Source organism: Trachinotus anak, unplaced genomic scaffold (assembly GCF_046630095.1).
Source record: "Trachinotus anak isolate AG129_WGS33_773 ecotype Australia unplaced genomic scaffold, CSIRO_AGI_Tana_v1 ptg000016l, whole genome shotgun sequence".
In the NCBI taxonomy this organism is placed as follows: domain Eukaryota; kingdom Metazoa; phylum Chordata; class Actinopteri; order Carangiformes; family Carangidae; genus Trachinotus; species Trachinotus anak.
This window is the reverse complement of record NW_027273867.1, coordinates 26,168,709-26,195,000: the sequence shown is the minus strand read 5'-3', so window position 1 is coordinate 26,195,000 and position 26,292 is coordinate 26,168,709. Positions and strand designations below refer to the sequence as shown.

Below are 26,292 nucleotides of genomic sequence, written 5' to 3'. Positions count from 1 at the left end.
TACTAGGGTCTGGTTTACATGCTTGTCAGCTTTCCTACCAAAATGTGTGATTGGATAGTGCTGAAAGCTGAAGTCTTCAAACAGGATGCACACATATGAGGCTGGTATTTCCATTCAGGAGGGTAATGACAGCATCTTCCACTCCCGTTTCTCTCTGTAAGCAAACTGTAGCGTCCATATGTGCCTGAGTTTGTTTTTTAAGATGGGTCAAAGTGATACACTCAAACCACTTCAGAGCAACTGAGGTAAGTGCTGCCAGTCTGAAATCATTTAATTCAGCTGGTTTGGGTTTCTTAGGAAGTGGTAAGATTTCAGCTGTTTTCCATGTACTTGGGACTGTGTGTGTATCCAGTGACCTTTGAAACAATCCTCTGAATACAGGGCTTAACTGGTCTTTGCATCTCTTTAGGATGTTGCCCTCCAGTCTGTCAGGCCCGACAGCTTTATGTGTTTTTATTTGGGAGAAAATCCGCCCCACTTCCTTACAGCTTACAATAATTGGTGTGCTCTCCTCTCCATTGTCGATGCTGATTGGATTGGCTGGCACAGACCTGGCCAACCGTTTGCCGGGTTTCATGCGGCTCTTACATTCATATTGAAGTTTGTGTTTGTGTTTTTTTAATGTGCGTGTTCGCTTTGCTTGAGTTCAATACGGTATTTTCGTCAAATGCGCATGTGCGTGGGATGAAAATACCTCAGTTTCCCAGTTGGAGCAAGATCATTTGAGTAAACAATTTGTGTCAAGTTCGCTCTCAAAATGGCAGGGGAAAAATGCACAGCAAAACCAAAATATGAAGATGAACACAGGACGTTTTTATCAGAGTGGGAGAGTTTATATTTTTTTAAGATTTGAAGAGGATTGTTAAAGGCAAGGAATGCCAGAAGTCCCACTAAGTAACATGCATAGTAAAAGAAAAACGCTATTGTAAATTATTATATTTATGTTTGTGGACTTGGTTGAACTGGGAGTTTGTCTGTGTGAGACAATGCACACAATGTTCATTGCTGAAAAGACTGGGCTGTGGTCTTAGTACTGTAGGAGTCAATTTCTGTCATTATCATATTGGTGTGTGACATTTACAATAAATCTGGCTGAGCAAAGGTATGTGTGTGTGTGAGGAAGGGATGGAGTGATGTTCATGTGTGCCCATGTGTATGATGTGGCTCTTTGCGGTAACACAGTAAAAAATGTGGCTCTTGGTCTCTGACTGGTTGGCCACCCCTGGCATGTCACTCTCCAATCTGGAAAAATGTTCATTCAGGGCATTTGCTTGCTCAACTGTATACACTGGAGTATTTGTTTGGCGATTTTGACTGATCACAGTCTTAATTCCCCTCCATTATCCTTTAGTTGTTGTTCCACTTTGGATTTACACTGTCTCTTGCCCTGATTGATTTTCACCTGTATTTCCCTTTGAATCAACTTCCCTCTTCGCCTGACATTTGCTTTGAACATTTGTTCTTTACCCATCAGCAATTTCTGTATTTCTGATGTGATCCAAGGTTTTGAATTGGCAAATGTCTTTGCACTTTTCGTCAGAATCACATTGTCCACACAAAAGTTGATGTAGGATGTGACTATATCCACATGTTCGTTGAGATCGGCACAAAGACGCTCCATTCTGTGCAGTCAAAACAGCCCTGCAGAGCTGTCACACTCATCATCCCACACATGCACTGATCTAGTTTAGACTTTTTCTCTTTTCAGTTTCTGTTGGCATGAGGGCAGAAGAAAGACAGTCTCAGGTTTGATCTGGTTTAGTCTGGTTTGATCTGGTCTAGGTGGCATGGTGGTGCAGTGGTTAGCACTGTTACCTCACATTGACAAGGTTCCAGGTTCAAACCCTTTCAGTGTAAAGTTTGCTTGTTCTCCGTGTGTGTGTGTGTGTGTGTGTGTGTGTGTGTGTGTGTCCTCCCCCCATGGTCTAAAGACAGGTGTGATTGGTGTTTCTAAATTACCTGCAGGTGTGTATGTGAAGTCTGGTTGTTAGTCTCTGTGTCAGACTGGAGACCTGACCCTTTAAGACTGACTGAACGAAAGAGGAAAAGAAACGTCAGATGCTTCTTCAGGCAGGAAACAGTGGAACAGAAGCTCCAGTGAGCAGGTTACCATGGTAACCGACACCGAGTTAAAGGACTTAAAACTGAGGGGCTTAACAGAGTAAAACTTTGAAAAACTCAGATGAGTCAAGAAACACATACAGTGAAAGGTTCGTCTTGTTCTGCTGGTGTATTGATCAGGAAACTGATCGACTCGTTAATGAAAAATAAAAACATGTTTAATGAATTCTAATATTAAAACAGATGAGTTTACACCTGTTGAATGTTTCTGAGGTTCCAATGTTGAACATCATTAAGGTCAATGTTGACTGCAGACATGAACATGTAGATTTAGTCCAGTCAGAGGGAACTGAACCACCAGCCCTCACAGTGTTAGTGCCTTGCTCCTTCTCACTGTCACATGATGCAGTTTGATCACAACTTGGTTCAGGACACAACTGGACTTTGTGTCCCTCTCTTTGTTTCTTCCAGCTGTTGTTAACATGCATGAGTCTCATAATTGTATTGGTTAATAAAGTTTAAACATTCTTGAACAAACTTTATTAATATGACAGACAGAAGCTCCAGGACGCCTCCCTGAGGACCACAAGTTATTAAAGACAGAAAACAAGAGGATTCATCTGATCCTATAAACGATGATGTCATTATCAAACATGTATAATACACTTTTGATCAGTAAAATTCAATCAAGCTACTGAGGAACCGGTTCAGATCCCTGGTCCCAGAAGTCCCTTTATTGTGCTGAAGCATAGTGACATAAAGGGTTACTAATCACCTGCTGAAGTCCACGTCACTGGTCTGAGACTAGGTCTCTCTGTGTGACCGGTATTCAGGTGGCAGACCAGGTTCTCCCTCCTGGTGAAAGTCCTCCTTCAGAGTCCACAGCGGTGTGATCTGTCCCCACTGTGGACCCTCAGGTGTCTCTTCAGACTCTCTTTCCTGCTGAAGTCTCGGCTACAGAAGCTGCAGCGATATGGTTTCTCTCCGGTGTGGACTCGTTTGCGGATCTCCATCCTCCTGATGGAACTGCACTTCTTCCCGCACACATCGCAGGTGCTCCCCAGCTCTTTGTGGGATCGAAGGTGGTCTCTGAGGGTCTCCGTTGAGTCCAGATGGTCCCCACAGGCTCCACAGCGGCTCTCTGGCTCCTTGCAGTGGTTCTCGGCGTGCCGCACCAGAATCCCCTGGGTGTAGAAGGAGCTTCCACACACCCTGCAGTTGAAGGACTTGGCAGGACTCTGGAAGGGGGCCCTCTGTCTGCCAAGGCTACAGGACATCTGGTCCTGGTTCGGAGCTGTGTTTCGTCTGATGTGTTTCCTCAGAGTTCGCCTTGAACTGAACCCCCGACCACAGCTACTGCAGATCAGCAGCTTCTGGTCTGCACAAGGCCGAGTCCTCTGGAGACCTGGTTGAGACTGAACGTCATCGTTGTCATCAGTAGACGACTCTGATTGGACAGCCGAATTCCTGTGGTGGTCTGAACGTCTGCACATCCTTCCAGGTTCTGGTCTCATCAGCAAGTCTGAGGGGGCAGGGAGACACTCCTCGATGAGGGGCTGGACATGACAGGATGAAGAACTTCCCTCGTCATCATTGCTCCCGATCAACCAATCAGGACTTGGTGTGAAACTGTCCTCAGGTCCTGAAGCTCCGCCCTCCTCCTGTTTAAAGTGCAGACTGAGGCTCCGCCCCCTCACCTGCTGCTCATCTTCTGTGGTGGAAACCAGCAGAACACCTGGAGAATAAAGACAAGAGAAAAAAACAATGAAGGAAATCAAACACTTTCACTCCACAGCCTCAGAGACACAGTCAGAGAGTCTGCCTTCAAATTTAAAAAAGATCAGACGTGTTTTTGTGTAACCTGAACGAAAAGCTGTTCCAGTTGATTAAGTTATCAGTTAATATCATTAAAACTAAATTAATTACTTTAAAGTTTGAAGGTGAAAGGAAGTAACTGAAATTCAGTACATTTTCAACTCACACTAAGTCTGAGCAGGTCTTCAGTTCAGTGGAAAACTGTCAAAATAAAGTTACTAAAAACTATGATGCTCTACCTCGGTTACCATGACGATCTACCACGGTTAATGTACCAACCTTTTTGCAGGGAGCTGATCTCTGCTGTGACTGCAGCCTCCAGCATCATGTGACCTTCACCCACTTCCTGTTTGATACTAAACTCCTCCTGTTTAGTTTTGGCAGTTTGAGGTCCCGCCTCCTCTCTGTAGGATTGGATCTGATTGGATGGAGGACTCAGGTCTGTTTCAGGTCTTTCCCTCACCCCATCAGGACTCTGTGTGAACTTAATGTCAGAGTCCTCAGGTACTGACGCTCCACCCTCCTCCTGTTTAATGTACAGACTGAAGCTCCGCCCTCTCATCTGCTGTTCTTCTGTGGTGAAAAAAACAACTGGAGGATAAAACCAGCGAAGAATTAGACAGTTCATGACATTATACTGTGTGAATGGTGTCTCATTGATATGACTGTTAGCCTAAGCCTAAACGGAACCCTAAAACCAAGTCTTAACCCTCAGAAAACCCTTCAAAGGTGTGTCAGAAAGTGAGGACCCCCAAAAAATGTCCCCCACATACTGTCTTTGGTCCTCACTATGTAACATTTACAAATACACACACACACACACACACTCCACCATTGTTATGGATGAGGAGCTTCCTGATCTTATTGACCTGAAGTGGCAACAAAAAGATTAATACATAACATCACAGGGAACATCACAGGGAACATCACAGGGAACATCACAGGGAACATCACATAGAACATCACAGGGAACATCACAGGGAACATCACATAGAACATCACACAAAATATCACAGGGAACATCACACAAAATATCACAGGGAACATCACATAGAACATCACAGGGAACATCACAGGGAACTGGTTCCCAGTTCAGTTTAACAACAGTTCGTATGAACAGCAGCGACATCCAGCGGGAAATCGCTGCCTCAGTCTGTGGACATTTTTTTTTTTTTTTTTTTATCAAACCCACAAACAACAAAAGTCTGTCACCGACCTGAAGGTCTGTCCTCCGGTCTGTCCTCCGGTGTGTCCTCCGGTGTGTCCTCCGGTCTGTCCCCCGGTCTGTCCCCCGGTCTGTCCTCCGGTGTGTCCTCCGGTGTGTCCTCCGGTCTGTCCCCCGGTCTGTCCCCCGGTGGTCTGGCTGTCTCTGGCTGTCTCCTCTGTCGGTCTAGCTCCTGTTTTAACCGGAAAACTTCGTGTTCATATTCGGCGATCGTTCTGGCCAAACGTCGAAAGATGTCGTCGGTGACCGCGCTGAGCCGCTGGTCCACAAACCGCCGCAGGGAGTCGAGCTTCATGTCGGTACCGACGGAAGGTGCCGGTTCACCGGGAGAGCTGCAGGTTTAACGTCGGCCTGAGCACAAACAGTAAAGTTAGACACCCCGAGGCCGCGGCAGACAGGAAGTCTTCACAATAAAAGCGGGACAGTAAACCAGACTGAAGTCTCTGAATCTGTTTTTACTCTTCAACGTGAACTTTCAGTATCTGCTGAATAAAATAGGTTGTGCTGTTCTGTGAAGTTTCTCATAAAATGTGTTTAACATTTTTACTAGTTACTTATTTCAGAAAGTAAAAGTCACGATGCTTCTAGGAAACGTTAGACATCTTATTCTGAAAGTTTGAGAGGTTTTAATTCAGTGAGCTTCACCGGGCACAGCTGTAAGTCATATGACCATCACTAACACTTGGCTTCTTCTTAGGCTTTGTATGTGTGTGTGTGTAAACTGTACTATGTGATCCATAGGTGGTCAGGGAACTTGTTCAAGGACCCCTGTAGCATTTCAAGGACCATATAAACTCATCCAGTTACCCCTGGAACGTTTCAAGCAACCCCTTGAAACCATTCAGTAACTTCTAAGGCTTCTCAAAGACCCTTGGATCTCACTCAGTGATCCACGGGACATAGTTCCTTGACTGACTAAATATATTCAAGGACCCAATAACATTTCATTGTGACATAAAATTCAATCAAGTGATCCAAGGAACTTATTCAAGGTCCTCCATGACCATTTCAGGGACCCCAGAAACTCATTCAGTGATCACAGGGACTCATTCAAGAATCCCTGGAATATTTTGAGGACATCAGGAACTAATTCAAAGACCATTGGAAGTTATTCAAGGACCTTAGTAATTAACTCTGTGGTATTTTAACATTCAAGGACCCTAAGGACACTTCAAGGATCAACTAAAATAAGATAAAATAAGTTAAGATAAGATAAGATAAGATAGCCTTTATTAGTACCACAGTGGGGAAATTCACAAAAAACATAGAATAAGTCAAATTAATAGAATAAAACTAATAATTAGAATAAAATCAAAAACCTTGGGACATTTCAAAGAACCCAGGAACTAATTCAAGGAGCCCTGGAACATTATAAGGACTTTGAGAAGTCATTCCAAGACATCTAGGACGTTTTTAGGACCCCAGGAACTCGTGTGAAACCTGAAGCATTTCAAATACCCACCACATCTCATTCAAGGATCCTAGAAACATTTCAAGATCCACTAGAATAAGTTCCTTGAGTCATGGAACTTATTCATGTCTGTATGTCTATCTATATGAGAAACCTGAGCTGTGCTAGAGGGCCGAAACAACGATAACCTGAACTTAACTATGTTCAATATTCATTTTCTCCAACTGTAAAGAGCAGTAAATTACATAATTTTGATTATGCTACTGGTTCTCAAAAGACTAAGGATTTTCTATTACAATAAAGATATAAAAATGTGGAGTAAGTCAAAAATACAAGTCATAAGCAGGAAAACAATAATTACATCAGTATTTCATTTTATTTTTGACACATAACTCAGAAATACTGAATAGTTGTTTTGCAAATGTAATCAATTAATTAACTTTCTAGCGATTTTGTGGGATATGACATAACTTGCCTTGGCAGCTGCTCCCTGGATGTTTGAAGTTTCGTAAAGAATCCTTGTTGGTTTAGGAGTTTAGCAGCAAAGCATCTGACTCCTTGTATTTTTCTGCATGTTTGGTCACGTAGTGCCGATTTAAATTGTGGTTCTTGAACACAGCGACCTGCACACCACAAACTAAGCGCACAGCTTTTCCTTTGACTTCTGTAAATAAATATGTCGCAGCCCATGCCTTGTTAAAAATGCGGCATTTGGTATCAATCTTTTTTTTTCGCATGAGCTGATATTTTGAGGGTCTGTCGGTGAGCTTTCACCTGCACGTGTCCGTACATAAATAAAAGTCACACTTTCAAAATAAAAGCAGCACAGCGTGCAGGGCGTGAACTAGTTTTCGTTTACATTTCTTGTTTGTGAGTGACCAGACATGGGCCGGACAGGAAGGGTCAAGGGGCCGGATGTGGCCCGCGGGCCGTAAAATGCCCAGGTCTGATCTAATTGTACATATTATTATATTCTTATCTATTATTTATCTTTTTCTAAGTATCTATTACAGGTTTTTTTCTCTTGCACTGTCCACTTCCCCACTGTGGGACTGATAAAGGGTCATTGAATCTTAAGAGCAACAAAAGTCCCTCACTGATGCAAAGACCTCATTCAAGGATCTCTGGAATAATTCAAGATCCACAGGAACTAATTTTAAAAAACCCTGGAGCATTTCAAGGACCACAGGAACTCACTCAGTGTTTGACTCTGAACCTTTAACATGAGTTTATTTATTCTTGTTGCACTGTGACTTCAAACCATCTTTATGACGTATTGAAGTGAAATCAACATCACTGACTTCATCACTCGTTGGTTTGCTTCAAGGCCAAACAAACTTTTTTAAAAAAGAGAGAAACTTTTTTTTTGGAGCATGTGAAGCACTGTCCTGAACATCATCAGTAATGTCACCGCTGCAAAAGATGTCAGTACTGGAAAACGGTGAAAAATAGGGTTTTTAAATGATCTGAAATTTAAAAAAAAAATTATAATAAATAGAAATTTCTTGAAGACGATCAAATATTGATTGAAGGTTAAGATAAGTTTATCTGATTTTGGGTTATGACTCTGTATCTTGTTTTCTCTGCTGACGACTGAAGGACCATCGCAGCAGTTTCTGTTCAACCATTGACAAACCCAGCTGCTGGTCTGTCAGTTCACCAGTTTGTGAAACCAGTATAAACACTGGTCTGTGTGAAATCTACAGCTGCATGAACTCTGGCTGCAGACCGTCCTCCCTCCTGACCGACTCCTTGCTGATCTGGATGTCCAGGTGGACCTTCATGTGGACGTCTCTGGAGCGTTTCTCCTGGTAGCTCTTCCCGCAGACCCTGCAGCTGTAGGGTTTCTCTCCTGTGTGGGTCAGCAGGTGTTTCTTCAGGTCGTTCTTGGTGACGAAGGCCTTCCAGCACAGATGGCAGCTGAACGCTCGTTCCTTCTTGTGGAACCGGATGTGGGTCTCCAGGTATCCTTTGGTGCTGAAGCTCTTGTTGCAGAGGCTGCAGCTGAATGGCTTCTCCCCGGTGTGGGTCAGCATGTGGGCGTTCAGCCCTCCCACCTGCCTGAAGGCTTTCCCACAGACACGGCACTGAAATGGCTTCTCGCCTGTGTGGATCCTTTTGTGGACCTCCAAGACATGGACCGATGCCAGGCTCTTCCCGCAGGTATCGCAGGAGACGCGATGCGCTGGTTTGTCCCCAGTGTGGTTCCTGATGTGCGTCGTCAGGGCGCCGTTATCGATAAACGTCTTCCCGCAGAACTCGCAGATGTATGGTCTTTCTCCACTGTGGATCCTCTTGTGGCGCCGTAGTGCACCGGGCCTTGGGAAGGATTTACTGCAGACACTGCAGTGGTACGGTTTGACACCAGTGTGACTCCGCATGTGAGTCTCAATGTTCTGGTAAGTTTTACCGCAGATGTGACAGATTTTACCGGCGTCTCTGTGAGTCTGCAGGTGGTCTGTCAGGGTCTCTGATGGTGGGAAACTTTCACCACAGACGCCACAGATGGACTCTGTTGAGTGACTCTTTGCATGTTTCCTCAAACCGCCTTTATTCTGAAAAGATTCACTGCAGACTTTGCAGCAGTGAGAGCTCTGAGTCAAAGTCTTGGCGTTCTCTTGGACAGTTGGACTTTCCTCGGTTTCAGACTTCAGGTTCTGTGAGTCCAGCGGAAGCTCTGGGTCCTGATCATTGTGGATCTCCCATGAATGACTCCTGCTGTGAGTCTTTAAGGCGCTGCTCTCGATGAAGGTCTTCCCACAGCGCTGGCAGGTGTACGGTCGCTCCCCACTGTGGATCTTCTTGTGGCGCCTCAGCGCTCCAGGTCGAGGGAAACGTTTGTTGCAGATGCCACAGCGGTACGGTTTGATCCCCGTGTGGCTTCGCATGTGCATCTCCATGTTCTGGAAACTCTTCCCGCAGATGCCACATGTCCCACTGGTCTCTCTGTGAGACTGCACGTGAATCAGCAGACCGTCAGGTAAGTCTACCTGCTGTCCACAGACGCCACAGACGCCCTGAGACTCCCTGCAGTGCGTCTCAGCGTGTTTCCTCAAGAACCCACGACTATGGAAGGAATCACCACAGACTCTGCAGCAGAGCGAGGCCAACTGAGACGACTCCAGTTCTGAGGTTTGTCTTTTGTCCAACTTTGGTTCCACCATCTCCATCTGATTGTCCTCGTCCTCGTTGTCTTCACTCTGGTCACCATCGTGCTCTTCGTGGGTCTTCAGGTGCTCCTGGAGCATGAGGTTTTGGGTGAAGGTCAGCCCACAGACCGGGCAGATGTTGTGGGTCCTCCTGCTGTGGATCTTCTTGTGCCTTCTCAGCGCTCCGGGTCGGGGGAAGCTCTTGCTGCAGATGTCGCAGCTGAACGGTTTGACTCCTGTGTGACTCCTCATGTGTGTCTCCATGTTCTGAAACATTTTGCCGCAGATCTGACACGTCCCACCGCCGCTGACGGTTTCTCTGTGAGATCTGAGATGGTCCAACAAACCGTCTGAGGACTCGAAACATTCCCCACATACTCCACAGACATGCTCGAGGTTGTCTGCATGAGTTCCCACATGTTTCAGCAGATTACCTTTGTGGCGGAAAGTTTTTCTACAGACAAGGCAGCGGTGAGACGCTGACCTGTCTGATGGCACTGTCTGCTGTCTCCTGCTTCTGCAGCGCCGTCCTCCATCAGTCCCCGTCCTTTTAGTGTCTTTATCACTGGAGTTGTTGCTGCCCTCCCAATTGTTGCCACTGTCGTTGCTTTCAGCTGCAGAGATGTCTGAGGAGGCGGAGCTGGGCGGGGCTGTGGGGAGGTGGATGGGCTGGACCTCTGATAGCGGAGTCTGGATTTGATCAGTGCTGGTTGTCCTGAGAGTAGACGAGGAGACAGAGTCTGAAAGGAAAAGAAAAAAGGAAGAGGAATCAGCTTCACACACGACCTCAACCTCCTACATCTGAGACTTTATCAGCAGACAGGAAATGATGAGAGAGAGCGGGAACAACCTCCAACAAAAGTTCTCAACTGGTTCCCAAACCATCAAACCCAGAAGCCTGTGGTTCATAGTCCTGATTCAGCCTCGTTCATATATGAACACAAACGTTCTGCTGCTGTCTAAAGCTGGACAGATTCAAGCCAAACAGGTTGATGAGACGCTGCTTTAAATCTGATTTTCTAAAAATCTGATTGGACAACAAACATTTGTTATATTTTGAGACATTACATTATTACAGTGACGGTTGTGATTATCTAACGTGAGGTGGTGTCAAGACCTTAGCTGTAGTCAGTGTGTTACCTGACAGATTACAGCTGCAAAAAATGTTGTAACCACTTTAAGAAAACTAATATCAGTAGAAGTGTTTGCTTTATTTTGAATATGTTCACCACTTTATCTGCCATCACACAGCTCTTTACTGTGGAACTACTGTATTCCTACGCACAAGTGTCCTGACTGTAGACCAGGACCTCACTCAACCCGTCAGATCACCACAGCTATGGTCACCATCAGGTTCACTGAACAGTCACATCATGAACACTGTGACATTTAATCGAACTTTTTCTCAACAACATTTACAACATCAGTCCAGGTCTCTGGGTCTTCATTGAACCCTCAGCGTGATACAGAGCTCCACCTGACTCTGGCCCCCACCTGAGAGAGGACGACTTTTATTATGACTTTTTCATAATAAAATACCTCAGTGGGTTCCAGCTGTGACATAAGGCAGAATGAACCACAGACTCTGGTTCAGGGGCTGCTGTGACTCTCAGACTGGTTTCACACTTGAGTCCAGTGTGACTCAGTTATTAAAGCTCCAGTGAAACCAGTGCCTTGTACCACAGGATGCTCAGAGCTGGACCCGCTTCTTAATTCAACAGCAAAACTTTACTCAAATTTAAAGTAAAGATAAAAACAATCTTTTAACTTCAGGTTTTCCTAGGACCCTCCTCAGGTCCTGGCCTCGCGGTCCCACAGAGGCGACCTCTGATTGGCTGACGTCTGGTTACCTAGCAACAGTCGAGCGGTGATGTGGCTCCAACATGGCGCCAGTCAGTAGGACGGGGGGGCAGGTATTAACTCACCTGTCCGGTTCAGTCGGACCACCGGACTCAGCACCGCCTCCAGCAGCCGGTTCTGTCGCTCCAGCTGCCGCCGGTGGTCCTCCACCTCCCGCTCCAACAGACCCGCGATCCGCTCCGCAGCCGCCGCCAGCCGCTCGGTGAGGAGCCGCCGCAGCAGGCGGAGCAGGCGGCCTCCCGACGGTCCGCACCTGCCGCTGCGCTTCTCCAACAGCCCCAAGACCTCCTCCCCGAGCCGCCTCAGCTGCTCCGACACCGACTCCGTCAGGGCCCGGAGCCCGCAGCGCGGCGGGGTCTCCGTGAGAGACATCCCGATGCAGAGCTCCGTCCACCGGCCAGCAGGAAGGAAAACAACCCGGGTCTGTTCCGGGTCGTCGGGTTCACTCCGAGAGAAGACAAGGCCGCAGCCTGACCCCTGCAGGCCCGGAGGATACTCAACTACCCTGATGGTCCTGGTTCCGGTGCCGCTGGTCACACACTCTTCAAATTAAAATGTTACCGGATACACTAACTTCTCTGCTTCACTGCCTGTGACAAAATAAAGTTCTCAGGATATTTAACGTCACAATCATACAACATCCGACATCGTCCTTATGCTCATGTTTATATTTCCTTATAAACATTTTCTTTAACATCAAAGAGCTTCTGATAATTGATAAACCTTTGTAGTTTTATTTCATTTTATATTTTTGTAGCTTTATTTGTAGTTTTCACTGTGTAGTATTAGTACTTCTACCGAGTACCTCCTGCACAGCTGTAATTGTAAAAAACAACATGTGACTCAAATTAAAGTGAAATTAAAACAGAAGTATCCAGAGTCTGGTCTGATCAGGACTTAGACACAAAACATTATTTCACTATTAAACAGAAAACGTGAAAACAAACTGAATCTGATTGATAAAAGAAAAATAATAAAAATATTGTGAAACTCAGTAACCACGGTAACAGGTTTAATATCCAACTTGTTTCTCCTCCATGACAACAGCAGCTGAGGAAACTGATCAGTCAGAAACTGAGAGGAAATAAATAGAGAGATGATGACGATGATGATTCTCATCATCCTCTAAATAAAAGGCAGAAGCAGAAAATCTTTATTGAGTTTGACTCAGTTTTCAATGATTCACCTTCAGGATCCAGACTGAGACGTTTCATCGTCCTGTATCTTTACAGACCCGGTCTCTGGCCTCTGACAAAATAAACAACATGTTCATGTTTTAATCAAAACCAGTTTGACATCTTACTTTGAGAAACACAAACCAACTCCTGACTTTAAAATCATGGTTGTTTCATTCTGAACTGTCCAGACCTCCCAGACAAATGTGGCTTTGGTTGGTATCTTTAATCAGGGATCAGGGTCGCTGTTCTTTAAGATCTCTATCAAGAACATGTCGGAAGGAGGACCACTATCAGTGCCCGACATGGACAAGTCCAGAGTCCACGTCAGCAAAAATACTCCCAGACCACAAGACCACAACTTGTACCAGGTGCAGGGACTCACCTGCTGATGTTGAGCCTGTCCTCACTCACCTGAGGGTCGGACTCAAACATTTCAAACACTACAAAGAGCTGGTGACTGTAATTAGTCCCAGTCCAAGATCAGTGACTTTGTCTGTCCCTCTGACGATGATCTGTCTCTGTCCTGTCGGGGACACGTGCAGCTGAAGAAAATCCACTATGTAGTGGGAGGACTGAGGACCGCAGGACCTCAGGACAAATTTTTGATACTTGATGCTATGGGCACATTACAGTCTGCACCAGTAACAGTTGACCTCCAGGACTAACTGGGACCAGGACCAGAAGATCTGACCAAAGCAGTTTGAACACTGGTCCTCTAAAGCTGGAGGAATCCTGAGTAGAAACTGTCCGCCCTCTGCTGCTCTGAGTCCTGATCTGGTTGTGGTCCAGTCTCACCCCCCGCTGCTGTGTGGACTTTTAGGTGTCCGTTGAGAGATCTTTTAGCCTGGAAGCTCTTCCCACAGACCCTGCAGCTGTATGGTCTCTCTCCAGTGTGGATCAGCAGGTGTCTCTTCAGGTCCACATCCTGCATGAAGCCTTTCCCGCAGACCTGACACAGGAAGCGTCTCTCCTTGTTGTGGAAGCGGACGTGAGTGTCCAGAGTCTGTTTCTGGGTGAAGCCCTTCCCACAGAGACTGCAGGAGAACGCCCGCTCGCCAGTGTGAATCTTCAGGTGCGTCTTCAGGTTGCCGCTCTGGTTAAAGGCCTTCCCGCAGAAGCGGCAGATGTACGGTTTCTCTCCCGTGTGGATCCTCATGTGCATCTGCAGAGCTGCGTGAGCCGGGAAGCACTTCCCACAGATGTCGCAGGTGTTGCTGACCTCGCGGTGGGAGTGCAGGTGAGCAGCAAGGCTGGTGGCGGACTCGTACTGATGTCCGCAGAGTCCGCAGCAGCAGTCCGGGTCCTGCAAGTGAGTCTCCACATGTTTAGCTAAGAAGGTCTTCCTGTGGAAGGTGTCCCCGCACACTTTGCAGACGTAAGACGCCACCGAGCTGCAGTATCTCTTTGGTTTGTGGGCGGTGTCCTTATGAAGAGTCGTCATGTGTCGTCGCAGGCTGTGTTGTTTCCTGAACTCCTGGCCACAGACGCTGCAGGTGTACGCCGCCTCGCCGCTGTGCTCCTGCATGTGTCGATCTAAAGATGTCACGTGACAGAAGGCCCGGCTGCACTGCTGACACTGGAAGGGTTTCTGTGCTGCGTGGATGCGCGTGTGTGACGTCAGGTTTCCCTTCTGGCTGAACTTCTTGCCGCAGATGTCGCAGCTGTACGGTTTCTCTCCGGTGTGCAGCCGGACATGCAGCTCCTGCGCCAGGATGGACTGGAACATCTTCCCGCAGAAGGAGCAGGTTTTACTCTTCTCCTGGTGTGTTTGTAGGTGAGCCGTCAGCTCGTCGGCTGAGTCTAAATGTTCACCGCAGAAGCCGCAGCGGCAGTCTGGGTCTTTAGCGCAGACCTGCAGGACATGTTTGAGCAGGAAGCCTTTCCCCTGTAGAGCTCGTCCACAAACATGGCAGCTGAAACTCTGAGCTGGAGTTGACCGTTTCCGTTTGTTTCTGATGGTGAGTGGCGGCCGGCCTCTTTTCTTTTTCCTCGGCGATCTGAGAGTCTGATTATGTCCGTCCCAGTCGCTGTCTGGGTCATCGTCACTGAGAACGGCCGAGCTGCTGGGTGAGACAGGCAGGGTGTATGTGGGGGAGGGGGAGCAAGGCATCGGGAGGCAGGAAACATTGCTGTCACCGTGTTCAGACACTGCAGGATCTGCAGGGTCTTGAGGCCGGAGGTTTGCCTGGTTTTGGTTCCCTGGCTGCAGCAGGTCTGAGGAGACAGAACACCTGATCAACACTGACGCACCTGACAGCTTCACTGATGTCACGTGTTTCCTCACACTAACAGGGCTCCAACCCGCCATTTTGTTCTCTCAAAATCTTTCAAAGTCGACCAAGCATTTTCATTGGTCACACTAGTGTGCAGGTCTGAGTGTGTGTGTAGGGGTATTTTTTTTTCTCCACCTACATTCAGCAAAGCTGTGCCGCTTCTCTGTCTCTGATTGGCTCCGACCCTGATATTCTTCTTCTCTGGATGTGTTTGTGAAACTGTACTAATTACAACCTTAAACATAGTGATAATTACAAATGAACTGAACTATTGATTTTTTTTTTCAACAAGAAAAATGCTGCAGTGTCATTACCCTTGAACCTGAAAGGCCCCGCCCACAACTGCACATCATCGGTGGGGGTTGACTGACAGTGATGTTGTCAGTGATGAAGTGAATCTGAAGTCTTAGGCTTTAAAACTCGGACCATGCAGGTCTCAGTGTGACTTGTCTGTTTTGTTTCCTTTAATCAGCACAATAATGTTCATTTAATTACCTTCCCTGAGCCAATCACCCGATGTTCATGGCAGGACTCAACCTGGTCCCTGTACCTGTCTGGGTCAGGTGGACCCGACGAAGACCTGATGTCAGAACATCAAAGCGGAGACTTTAAGGACGAAGACGAACTGGTTGGTTTGGTAAATGTCACGGGACCCAGACACAGGAGCTCAGTACAGGTACAGTGACAGGAAACAAGAGGAACCAGAGAGAAAGATTCAAACACTCAGTGATCTGTCAGTACTTCACTCTGGCTGTCAGGGCTTTTATTTTGAAGCTGGACGGAAGTGTGTGTCGGTGTGTGTGTGTCCTGGGTCCGGGTCCTCCGGGTCCAGTGAGGGGGACTGACCTGCTCTGTGCAGCTTGACCTCGGGCTTCAGCACGGCATCGAGCAGCCTCCTCTGGCGGCAGATCTCCCGCTCTGACCGCTCCACTCTGTCTTCGTACTCCGCCACGGTTTCCTCCAACAGACCGACGATCTCCTCCGCCGCCGCCGTTAGCCGCTCGGTGAGCAGCGGCCTCAGCGCCGGGACTTCAGCCGGTTCTTCTCCTTTCTCCACCTGCAGCAGAAAGTCTTCAGCGGCGGCGCTGATCCGCTCATGGACCGACACCCGCAGCAGCCGCACGGCGCACATTGTCCTGCTTTTCTGCGCAGTTTGAGCTTCAGCGAACAAAGAGAGAAAGCGGGGAGGTAAACACACACACCGAGTTCCGCGTCGACGACAGTTCGCTCAGAGGAGAGCGAAGCGACGGGAGCGAACAGCGCCCTCTGCTGGACTGGAGGAGACGGAGACAGACACGTTTAGACTGAGCACATTTTTTCAATATAAGTGTCAGACAGTGCTGCAGTGTGTGCAATTGTATTTATCTAAATTAGTATTGTTTTACTGTGTAACCGTATATGTAATCATATGTATTTAATTATTTTACATTTGTATATTTGGATCTTTTTTTGTTCTTGTACATTTCTTCCTTCTTTGTTGTCATGTTGCTCTTCTTATAATAAAGTAAAATAAATGAATAAAATCTGGCATGTGTACATAATATTTTAGTTCACGATCAAGTGTCTCCCTGGTATCATTAGTTAGACTGGTCCATGTGTTGTATTTACTCTGTACATTGAAATTACAAGAAACAGAATCTGTTTTCATCGAAAAAGCCTTTGAGAAAAACTAATGCCGTCCTCTGTATATATATACATTTTAAAACATATATATTTCTGATACAAATTTCTGTTTTCTGATCTCAGATTTATCCCGAACGTTAGAAAATCACATCGACCTTTGACCTTTGAGACAAAGACTTCTATGGGTTATTTTTTATTACAGAAACGTCTGTGTTAAGTCTAAGATTTAAAAAAAGAAATGTTTACTTGTCTTCAACTGACATTTAAATCAAAATGAATAAAACTGTCAACAAAAATGAAGAAATTATCAGTTATTTGTGAACATGCTAAAATTAGCAAGCTAGCTAATCTTAGCAATAAGTTGTCATCTTTTGAAAACAACTTGTGACGCTAAAAACGGAAACAGCGCAGACTGTATTCTGTCACTGTTCATGTGCTTGTTCAATAAAGTTACTCACTGTTGCTAGGATACGCTAAACTCTCCCGCTTCAGTTGCTAGGAGACGCTAAACTCTCCGCGCCACTGCTGCGGATCACGGGGAAGTTTGAGGCCGACGGTAGCGGCAGCTCTCCGGTTCGCAGGTGACACCGCTGGGATGGAGATCGTCCACGTCTACACGAAGCTCCGCGGTGAGTTTGGCCGCCAGGGACTGTTCTCTGACCGGCCTGCCGAGCTGCTGGTGGACGTCCTCCCGGACCCGGGTCTGGGTCTGCGGTTCATCCAGAAGACCCCCAGAGACCAGGCTGTGCAGGCCTGCCGGGACATGTCCGAGCACCAGGTGGGATCTACCTGCTCTTACGTCATAAACTGCGTGTTTAACATAATCTACAGCTGCATTAGTGTTAAATCACATTTTAATATGGCCTCATGTATTTAATTCACATAACACGACATGATTTAAATCTGTGTGGCGTCATTGTGTAGTTTCCACTGAACAGCTTCACCTGAGTTTACAGGTAAGACAGATATTGGAATGAGCGTGATGGTTTTCAATTTTTTTTTTACTAAAAAAATATAAGAGTGAAGATGATGTGATTTTTGTTCCCTTAAATCTGGGGAACATGATTCATAGACCTGAGCATCTCTGCAGCACCATGGCCTGGTGTCACACATTTTACTTTAGCAAGCTTGGCCACATTGAGATTAACTGTTCAACCTATAATGAACTCTAATATAACAACAGGACAGGTCATCTGGACACAGAGCTTCTGGTTGTGGTGGAGTATGAACTTAATATTTATAAATATATGTGTCAGTGTCACTTACAATGAAAACTGGTCTGTTTCAGTTCACCTCCGACTGTCTGTGAACATGTTTCCTTCAGGTGTCACATGTTAAAACACTCAGACTATATCTACAACCAGGCACAAATACAAAGCACACAAACATGTTAACTGACATCAGCTGTGATCACGACCAGCAGACCAGTCAGAGCAGCTGATTGGCTCCTGACGTGTTTGTATACATGTTGTCCAATCAACTTAAATCAATCAAATTACCAAAACTAACTGATAAACACTGAACCTCAGGGCTCTTTAAATCAATATTAACTGAAATCCTTTAGTTACAAACTGTACATGACTTTACACTCACCTGTACAGTCCAGCCCACCTGTAGATTCAGAGGTGTTCCTAATATTCTGACACCTACTGTAATTATTACAAACACCTTTAACTCTGAGTTCAGCGACAAACACACAGTTCAGACTTTTCTGACTGAGCTTCTTGAAGACAGATGAGGTGTCGGAGGTGTACCATACTGTACAGGTAAACCAGTGATTTACCACATGTGGTCCTTTAAAGACCAGACTGAGATCAGACAGAAGACACATGAGCCGTTTCATTTTCCAGTAAGAATTCATGATCTTTTCTCAGCATTTCTGGAGGGAAATGAACTGAAGTAACACAAACTCTGATTCTTCTTCTGTTGTCTCTGAACAGTTTGTTATTTTCGAAGTCACATAAGAAATTTTTCATCTCATTTAGTTTTTCTTAAAAGTTATTTTGCAACATTTTGTAAAACCACCTGAAAACCAGCTCGATCAAAAGCCAGGTTCGTATAAAGCGACGACCTGAAGTCGTACGATTCACGTTTGCGTGTCCAGGTGAACACGGAGCGCTTCGAGTCGGACAGCTGTGGGATAAACCACGAGGAGGGGGGGTGGCCCAAGGACGTCAACCCCCAGGAGATGGAACAAACCATCCGCTTCAGGAAGAAGGTGGAGAAAGACGAGAGCTACATCAACAGCAACCTGCAGCTGGGCAGCGTAAGATCCACATCAGTCCACATCAGTCCACATCGGTTCACATCGGTCCACATCGGTCCACATCGACCCACATCGACCCACATCAGTCCACATCGGTCCACATCTGTCCATATCGGTCCACATCAGTCCACATCGGTCCACATCAGTCCACATCGGTTCACATCGACCCACATCGACCCACATCAGTCCACATCGGTCCACATCAGTCCATATCGGTCCACATCAGTCCACATCGGTTCACATCGGTCCATATCGGTCCACATCGACCCACATCTGTTCACATCGGTCCACATCGGTCCACATCGGTCCACATCGACCCACATCAGTCCATATCGATCCACATCGACCCACATCGGTTCACATCGGTCCACATCAGTCCACATCAGTCCACATCGGTCCACATCGGTCCACATCAGTTCACATCCGTCCACGTCGACCCACATCAGTCCACGTCGACCCACATCAGTCCACGTCGACCCACATCGGTCCACATCGGTCCACATCGACCCACATCGGTCCACATCGGTCCACATCAGTCCACATCGGTCCACATCGACCCACATCGGTCCACATCGGTCCACATCAGTTCACATCCGTCCACGTCGACCCACATCGGTCCACATCGGTCCACATCGACCCACATCGGTCCACATCGACCCACATCGGTCCATATCGGTCCACATCGGTCCACATCGACCCACATCGACCCACATCGGTCCACATCGGTCCACATCAGTCCACATCGACTCACATCAGTCCACATCGGTCCACATCGACCCACATCGGTCCATATCAGTCCACATCGACCCACATCAGTCCATATCGGTCCACATCAGTCCACATCGGTCCACATCAGTCCACATCGGTCCATATCAGTCCACATCGGTCCACATCAGTCCACATCAGTCCACATTGGTCCACATCGGTCCACATCAGTCCACATCAGTCCACATCGGTCCACATCGGTCCACATCGGTCCACATCAGTCCACATCGGTCCACATCGGTCCACATCAGTCCACATCAGTCCACATCGGTCCACATCGACCCACATCAGTCCACATCGGTCCACATCGACCCACTTTGCCTCAGTCCATATTTGTTCCTTTAACCTGATTGAAGGTGGTTGAGGTGGTTCACTCCTGATGAAATCCAGTTTGGTTTGTTCTCATCAGTAGAATAAAATTTGTTATGAGTTTTAGTGAACCTCTGATCAGAGAAGTCTGTGGCCACACCCCTAGCTGCACTGTCTGTGGTCCAGGTCATGGAGCACTGCATCAGACAGAACAACACCGTGGACATCTACCAGGAGTACCTTGAGGATGAGGAGGAGGTGGAGGAAAGTCAGGAGTCGCCATCTGCCAAGACCATCAACGTCTTCAGGTGCAGCTGACAACAAACTGATCGACAGGTTTTGACTGATTGATCGCTGGGATTGATTGTTAGTCGTACTTCCTCCCCTGTGTGTCTGCAGAGATCCTAACGAGGTGAAGCGTACTGTCACTGGTCTGTCGTGGCATCCCGACAGTAGCAGGAAGCTGGCGGCTGCCTACTCCTGCCTTGAGTTCCAGAAAACCTCCAAAGACATGAGCCTAGACTCCTACATCTGGGACATTGGTGGGTCAGGCAGTCAGACAGCAGCTGGATTTAAGCAACCACAGAGTCCAGTCTGTTCACAGATGGATGTTTTATGTTTCAGAGAACCCCAACAGACCAGAGATGACTCTGAAGCCAGCATCTCCACTTGTCTGTCTGGCCTATAATCCCAAAGACTCACACACACTGGTGGGAGGCAGCTACAATGGGCAGATTGGTGGGTTCAGGTCCAGACCAACTGACAGGATTTTCTGTCTGTGACAAGGTTTCTAAATGTGAGTGTAATTGTTTTAGCATACTGGGACACCAGGAGAGGCAGCCAGCCGGTGGAGTTTTCCTCTGTGGAGCAGAGTCACAGAGATCCAGTCTACAAGATCATCTGGCTGCAGTCCAAGACCGGGACTGACGCATTCTCTGCCTCCACAGATGGACAGGTAAACTGATGATCATTTGATTTATTACATCAGGCTGAGGCGGACTAACCAGACCAGGGAATTCACCTTCATTAAAATCAGTGGAATAAACCTTTAACACAACTCTTATTTATACATCGTTTTAAACATTAAAAATCTCCTCTCTCTGTCCACCAGGTTCTGTGGTGGGATGTTCGCAAGTTGAGCGAGCCCACAGAGCGTCTGGTTCTGGACCCGGGCAGGGAGGGAAACCTGGATCGAGCCTTAGGGGCCACATCTCTGGAGTTTGAGGCCACCATGGTGAGTTTATGTTTGTTATTCTGCCCAGCAGGGAGCTCAAGAAACACCAGGTTTTAAGGGTGCCCATATATTCTTTTGACCTACCACATCCTCCAGCTCCTCCTGGGAGACCCTGAAGTTCTCCCAGGCCAGATTGGATATCTAATCCTTCCCCTTCAGGGCATCTTGCTGTAGGGTCTTGTCCCAGTTGGATGTGCCTAGAATATGTCCAAAGGAAGGTGTCCATGACGATTCTGATCAGATACCCATACCACCTCAGCTGGCTTCTTTCAACATGAAGGTGCCATGGTTCTACGCTGAGGTCCCTGCTAGGGAAACTCACTTCAGCTCCTTTCAGCCATTGACCAAAGGTCATATTTGAGGGTTGGAATTTAGATTGACTGTTAAATCCAGCTTCATTTTCATGCTCAGCTCCCTCTGGATCAAAACAGTTTCTTGGGGCAGTGACTCACTGCCAACATGAGGGGAACAATCCAATGTTACCATGACCTCAGACTTATAGGTGCTTCCACATCTCTAGATCAAGTTTCTGCAGCCAGGGTCCAGACCAGACCTTCCCCTTTGCCTGCTGCCCAATGTGGACCTGACCTCTCAGGAAGTAGTTTCATGTTGCTTCCTCAAGGAGAACCTGACCGGGCCCAGTCATCAGAATGAGGCCCCGGTATCCCTAATCTGGATGAGCTAACTTCAACCTAAAGATTCTGATTCATAGAGATATTTCGAACTGCCATTTATGTGGCCTCTCACCAGGGACTAATTTGTCTTGGTTGACCCTTCCAGGAACTATTACCTCCAACAATCCAGTTCTCAGGGTCACAGGGACATTCAAACCGCTCTGCCAGGATAAATTCACATTACAATAGAAAAACAAGGTTTTGTGCTGCACATTCTAGGTTTGTTGGTGCAGTATTTCATTCCTTCCACTTATCTGTGTCGGTTGTTGTGGCAGCAGACTATGCAGGGTTGTCCAGGCATCCCTTTCTCCATTAAAGCTTTCCACCTTCTGCTGAGGGATCCTGAGGTGTTCCCAGGCCAGATGGAATATGTGATCCCTCAAGCGAGTTCTTGGTCTACCCAGGGTCTTCTCCTAGTTGGATGAGTCTGGATAACCTTCAAAAAGAGGAGCCAAGGAGGCATCCTAATCAGACACCCAAACCATTTCAACTGGTTCCTTTCGATGTGAAGAAGCAGCAGGTGTACTCCAAGCTCCTTCCAGGTGCATGGTGGTGCAGTATTTACCACTAACAAACTCCTGGTAGTGCTGCATTAAAACGGTCCACCTTAGCTACAATGCTAATGTTGGTGGCAGTAGATCACTACATTTCAGAGGCTCAAACAAAACTGGAAGCTGCATCTGCTGATATTTCTCCAAATGAATATCTTTCTGTCTGATCTGAGGTCAGTTTGTTATGTTACAGTTCTGGATATCCACTAACACAAGTCACTGAGTTTTCATCAATCTTTCAGTTCAAGCAGTGCTCAACAGTGATTGGCTGAGTCCAATTGACAGCAGCTCAGGGGTAAGTTCAATAGATTTGACCACTCCCTGACTCTTAGTGTGTCTCTGTCCTTGATGTCTCTGCAGCCCACTAAGTTCATGGTGGGGACGGAGCAGGGCGTAGTCGTCTCCTGTAACAGGAAGGCAAAGACTCCGGCTGAGAAGATTGTTTGTACATACGAGGGTCACCATGGACCTGTCTACGCCCTGCACAGGAATCCCTTCTTCCCCAAAAACTTCCTCACCGTTGGGGACTGGACTGCCCGAATCTGGTCCGAGGACATCAAGGAGTCATCCATCATGTGGACCAAGTAGGAATCAGACCCTCTACTCTATCCAAACATCCTGCTCAATTAGGCTCAAACTGAGACCAGATCCTGTGTTTGTTCCTTCAGATATCAGATGTCATACCTGATGGATGCCTCCTGGAGTCCGGTCAGACCCTCCGTCTTCTTAACCGTAAAGATGGATGGCGTGTTGGATGTGTGGGATATCCTGTTCAAACAGAATGACCCCACGCTCAGTCTCAAGGTGCTCTGATCTCCCCCATAAAAAACAACATGTTGTTGTCTGCTGTTAATGTTGTTGATCTTGTCTGTCTTTTTGTTGTCTGTGGTCGTCGTCAGGTGTGTGACGAGGCTCTGTACAGCCTTTGTGTTCAGGATAATGGACGTTTGGTGGCGTGTGGCTCTCAGGAGGGTGGGGCCACGCTGCTGGAAATTTGCCCCGGACTGTCGACCCTACAGAAGAATGAGAAGAGTCTGCTGGCTGCTGTAAGAAACTCTGAAACACGTGCAGATACATGTTGAATGAGTACACTGTAGGTTAGCAACAGTTTCAACAGTATCATCTGCATAGAAATGAACATGACTGGAGACAGGTATTATTTATGTATACAGTGAGTAAAAGTGGAGCTCTGTAGGACACATTAACATTTAAGGGTAAACCTGTTATTCATCAATTAGTTGATCAACACAGAATTGACAACTATTATATTGATATGTGATTACTTTTGTTAATATATTTATTATTAATTAAATAATCATTTTATTATTTTTTTACTTTTCCAGCCTCCCAAATGTGAGAATTTGATGCTTTTGTCCGACACATGACATTAAACTGAATATTGTTGGGTTTTGGACAAAACAAGATATTTGATGATGTTACTTTGGTCTGTGGAAAATTTTACAGCCAAAACGATGAATCAAAAAAACAAACAAAAAAAAAAACAGTCATTAGGTCCACAAACCACCGCTAGAATAGAGTAGAAAAGCTTCTCTTCTTCTACTGTAGAAGACGGTAAACAGCACACCACACAGCCGTTCTTCAAACACCAGTTAAACTGAAAAACAGTTTCTTTCTTCTTTTAGTTTATTTGAACATTTTAAATTACAAACACTGTGATCATGAGAGAAACAGACGCGGGGTGAGCTAACCTCGCTAACCTCGCTAACAACGTGATACATATTAATATCAAAGCCAGTAAACAGTATCACTGTTGTGTTAAACTTCAGTGTTAGTGGAGGGAAAACCTGGACCAGGAGAAGACTAAATAATCAGAATAAAGATGGAGCGAGTTCAGATCTCTATTGTCACTTTATCTGTTTGTTTCCAGATGTTTGAGCGTGAGACGAAGCGAGAGAAGATCCTGGAGGCTCGGCAGAGAGAGATTCGTCTAAAGGAGAGGAGTCGATCGGAGCAGAGCAGGGAGGAGGAGGGAGGTCGAGAGGAGGGAGAGGAGACTCCTGATCAGCTGCTCGTCAGAGCTGAGAACGACTTCTACAGTGTGGTGGAGGCAGAGCTGAGGAGGAGGAGGGAGAGGGAGGACGAGTCAAACTGGGTGTGTCTCTATTCCTCACCTCCTTTTTTTGTTTCTGTTTCTCTGTCAAATGATCCGCAAACACAAATCAGAGACTTTAAGTCAACAACAAAACTGAACCAGACGTCAGTTGTCAGTGTGTGGTGGAGGTGTGGGATGCAGTGAAAGCCATGTGTGTGTGAAGTGAGTGTTGAAAACCAAAAACAACCAACAGGAAAGCAGTCAGGGGCTCAGCTGTCCAGGGAGAGAGAGAGAGACAGGAGGCTGAAGAAGCCTAGCTTTATGCCCTTTCTCACAGGTGCAACAGTACAGCTCCTGCACCAATGCCACTGGCATCCACCTGAATTTTAAAGGGCTTCTCAAAGTTTGGAGCTGAAAGCACAGGAGAGCTACACAGCAGATTTTTTACAGCAACAAAAGCAGCTTGACATTAGGGAGATCACACAAATGCAGCCTTTTTACTCAAAAGGTTTGTCAGTGGGGCCACCAAAGAAGAAAAATTCTGGGCAAAACCCCCGTTAATACCCGGTAAAAACCTCCCCAACTCATTCTTTGTTGCTGGCCCTGGGTACCTATCAGTAACCTCAACTTCAGCCCTCATGGGTCGTATTTTCCCCTGGCCTACAACTTTTCTCAGATATATCACTGTGGCCTTAGCGAATTCACACTTTGACAAGTTAATTGTGGGATTGGCCTCAACCAGGTGATCAAACAGAGCCTTGAGATGCTGAACATGTCGGTCCCAAGAGTCACTGAAGACGACATCATCCAGATACGCAGTACATCCTGAAAGTCCCTGCAAAACCTTGTTCATGAGACACTGGAACGTGGCTGGAGCATTCTACAACCCAAATGACATGGCATTTTAAGAAAAAAGTCCTCCAGGTGTTGAAAGTACAGATTTCTTTTGCTCTTTGTGTTGGCGATACTTGCCAGTGCCCCTTCAAAAGATCCAGCTTCGTAACAAACCTTGCACTGCCTACCTCATCCACATAATCTTCAATACGTAGCATTGGGTAACAGTCTGGCTTAGAGACAGCATTGACTTTCCTGAAATCTCCTCAAAATCTGTCAGAAGTATCATATTTAGGGACCAATAAACATGGCAAAGCCCAGTTGGATGATGCTGGCTCTGGTATACCATGTCAATCATGTACTCCACCTCTTTTTCCATGAGTTTTCACTTCTCCAAGGGAAATTTCATCAGTTAAAAGTAAACCACACAGAAAAATATTTGTTGAACCATTTCTCTTATTACACGAACATCTGAATGTTGTTTTAAAGCTGTTTCCACACTGTGGAAATGAAGAAGCACTTATGTAATAATTTAAATTAATAAATGTCTGAATATGATTTTGTTTTTCAGGAGAAAGGCGTCTGTGAAGAAAAAGAAGTGAAAAACGAAGCAGAAACTTCAGGAACGTCACAGTGAATGAAACATGTTTCTGTCATAATATTGATCTTTTATTGTTGAATGTGACTGTTGTAATGAACTGTGAGTGTTTTCAGTTTGATTCCAGCTCAGGGTGAAATTCTGTGAATTTTGTTCAATAAAAAGAATTAAAAAGGAAACTTAGTTTTAATATTTCTACAAAACTTTTTAAAAGAAGAGATTTACTGAGGAAGATAAAAGAGGCTGAGAAAGAAACATAAAGAATTGAAAGAACCACAAAATGTAAAGTTATAATTAGAAAACCAAAGAAAAGTGCTTTTTAAAACATGATTTGTTTTCTCTGAGATTATGTGTCAACAAACAAACAAAAACACCATCAGTTTTCACAGGTAGTCGATATGTAAAACCTGGAT

The 26,292-nt window shown here is 46.2% G+C and overlaps 3 protein-coding genes across 6 annotated transcripts; 1 reads left to right on the top strand and 2 right to left on the bottom strand.

The window, feature by feature from the left end:
- Window positions 1-2,261: 2,261 nt before the first annotated feature.
- On the bottom strand, window positions 2,262-7,584 carry LOC139633663 (zinc finger protein 391-like). Of its 4 annotated transcripts, none has more exons than XM_071499474.1 (4): window positions 5,233-7,584; window positions 5,093-5,160; window positions 4,156-4,467; window positions 2,262-3,796 (listed from the first exon to the last, which is right to left on the bottom strand). In XM_071499474.1, exons 1-4 carry the CDS (start codon window positions 5,394-5,396, stop codon window positions 2,934-2,936), a joined length of 1,407 nt encoding a protein of 468 aa, XP_071355575.1. In that variant the 5' UTR covers window positions 5,397-7,584; the 3' UTR covers window positions 2,262-2,933. The 4 variants fall into 4 exon arrangements, with proteins under 4 accessions (XP_071355575.1, XP_071355576.1, XP_071355573.1 ...); XM_071499475.1 differs by having other exon boundaries at window positions 4,156-4,449; XM_071499472.1 differs by having other exon boundaries at window positions 5,093-5,452; window positions 6,988-7,584.
- Window positions 7,585-7,715: 131 nt separating this feature from the next.
- LOC139634282 (zinc finger protein 721-like) lies at window positions 7,716-17,179 on the bottom strand. The gene is made up of 5 exons (XM_071500642.1): window positions 17,054-17,179; window positions 15,819-16,246; window positions 13,416-14,913; window positions 11,587-12,050; window positions 7,716-10,401 (listed from the first exon to the last, which is right to left on the bottom strand). The coding sequence occupies exons 2-5, from the start codon at window positions 16,102-16,104 to the stop codon at window positions 8,213-8,215; spliced, it is 4,437 nt and encodes a 1,478-aa protein (XP_071356743.1). The 5' UTR covers window positions 16,105-16,246; window positions 17,054-17,179; the 3' UTR covers window positions 7,716-8,212.
- dnai2b (dynein, axonemal, intermediate chain 2b) lies at window positions 17,060-26,080 on the top strand. The gene is made up of 12 exons (XM_071499468.1): window positions 17,060-17,373; window positions 18,700-18,861; window positions 20,122-20,243; window positions 20,335-20,477; window positions 20,560-20,673; window positions 20,751-20,890; window positions 21,047-21,169; window positions 22,755-22,978; window positions 23,063-23,198; window positions 23,294-23,440; window positions 24,283-24,507; window positions 25,853-26,080. Exons 1-12 carry the CDS (start codon window positions 17,191-17,193, stop codon window positions 25,916-25,918), a joined length of 1,785 nt encoding a protein of 594 aa, XP_071355569.1. The 5' UTR covers window positions 17,060-17,190; the 3' UTR covers window positions 25,919-26,080.
- The last annotated feature ends 212 nt before the right edge of the window (window positions 26,081-26,292 follow it).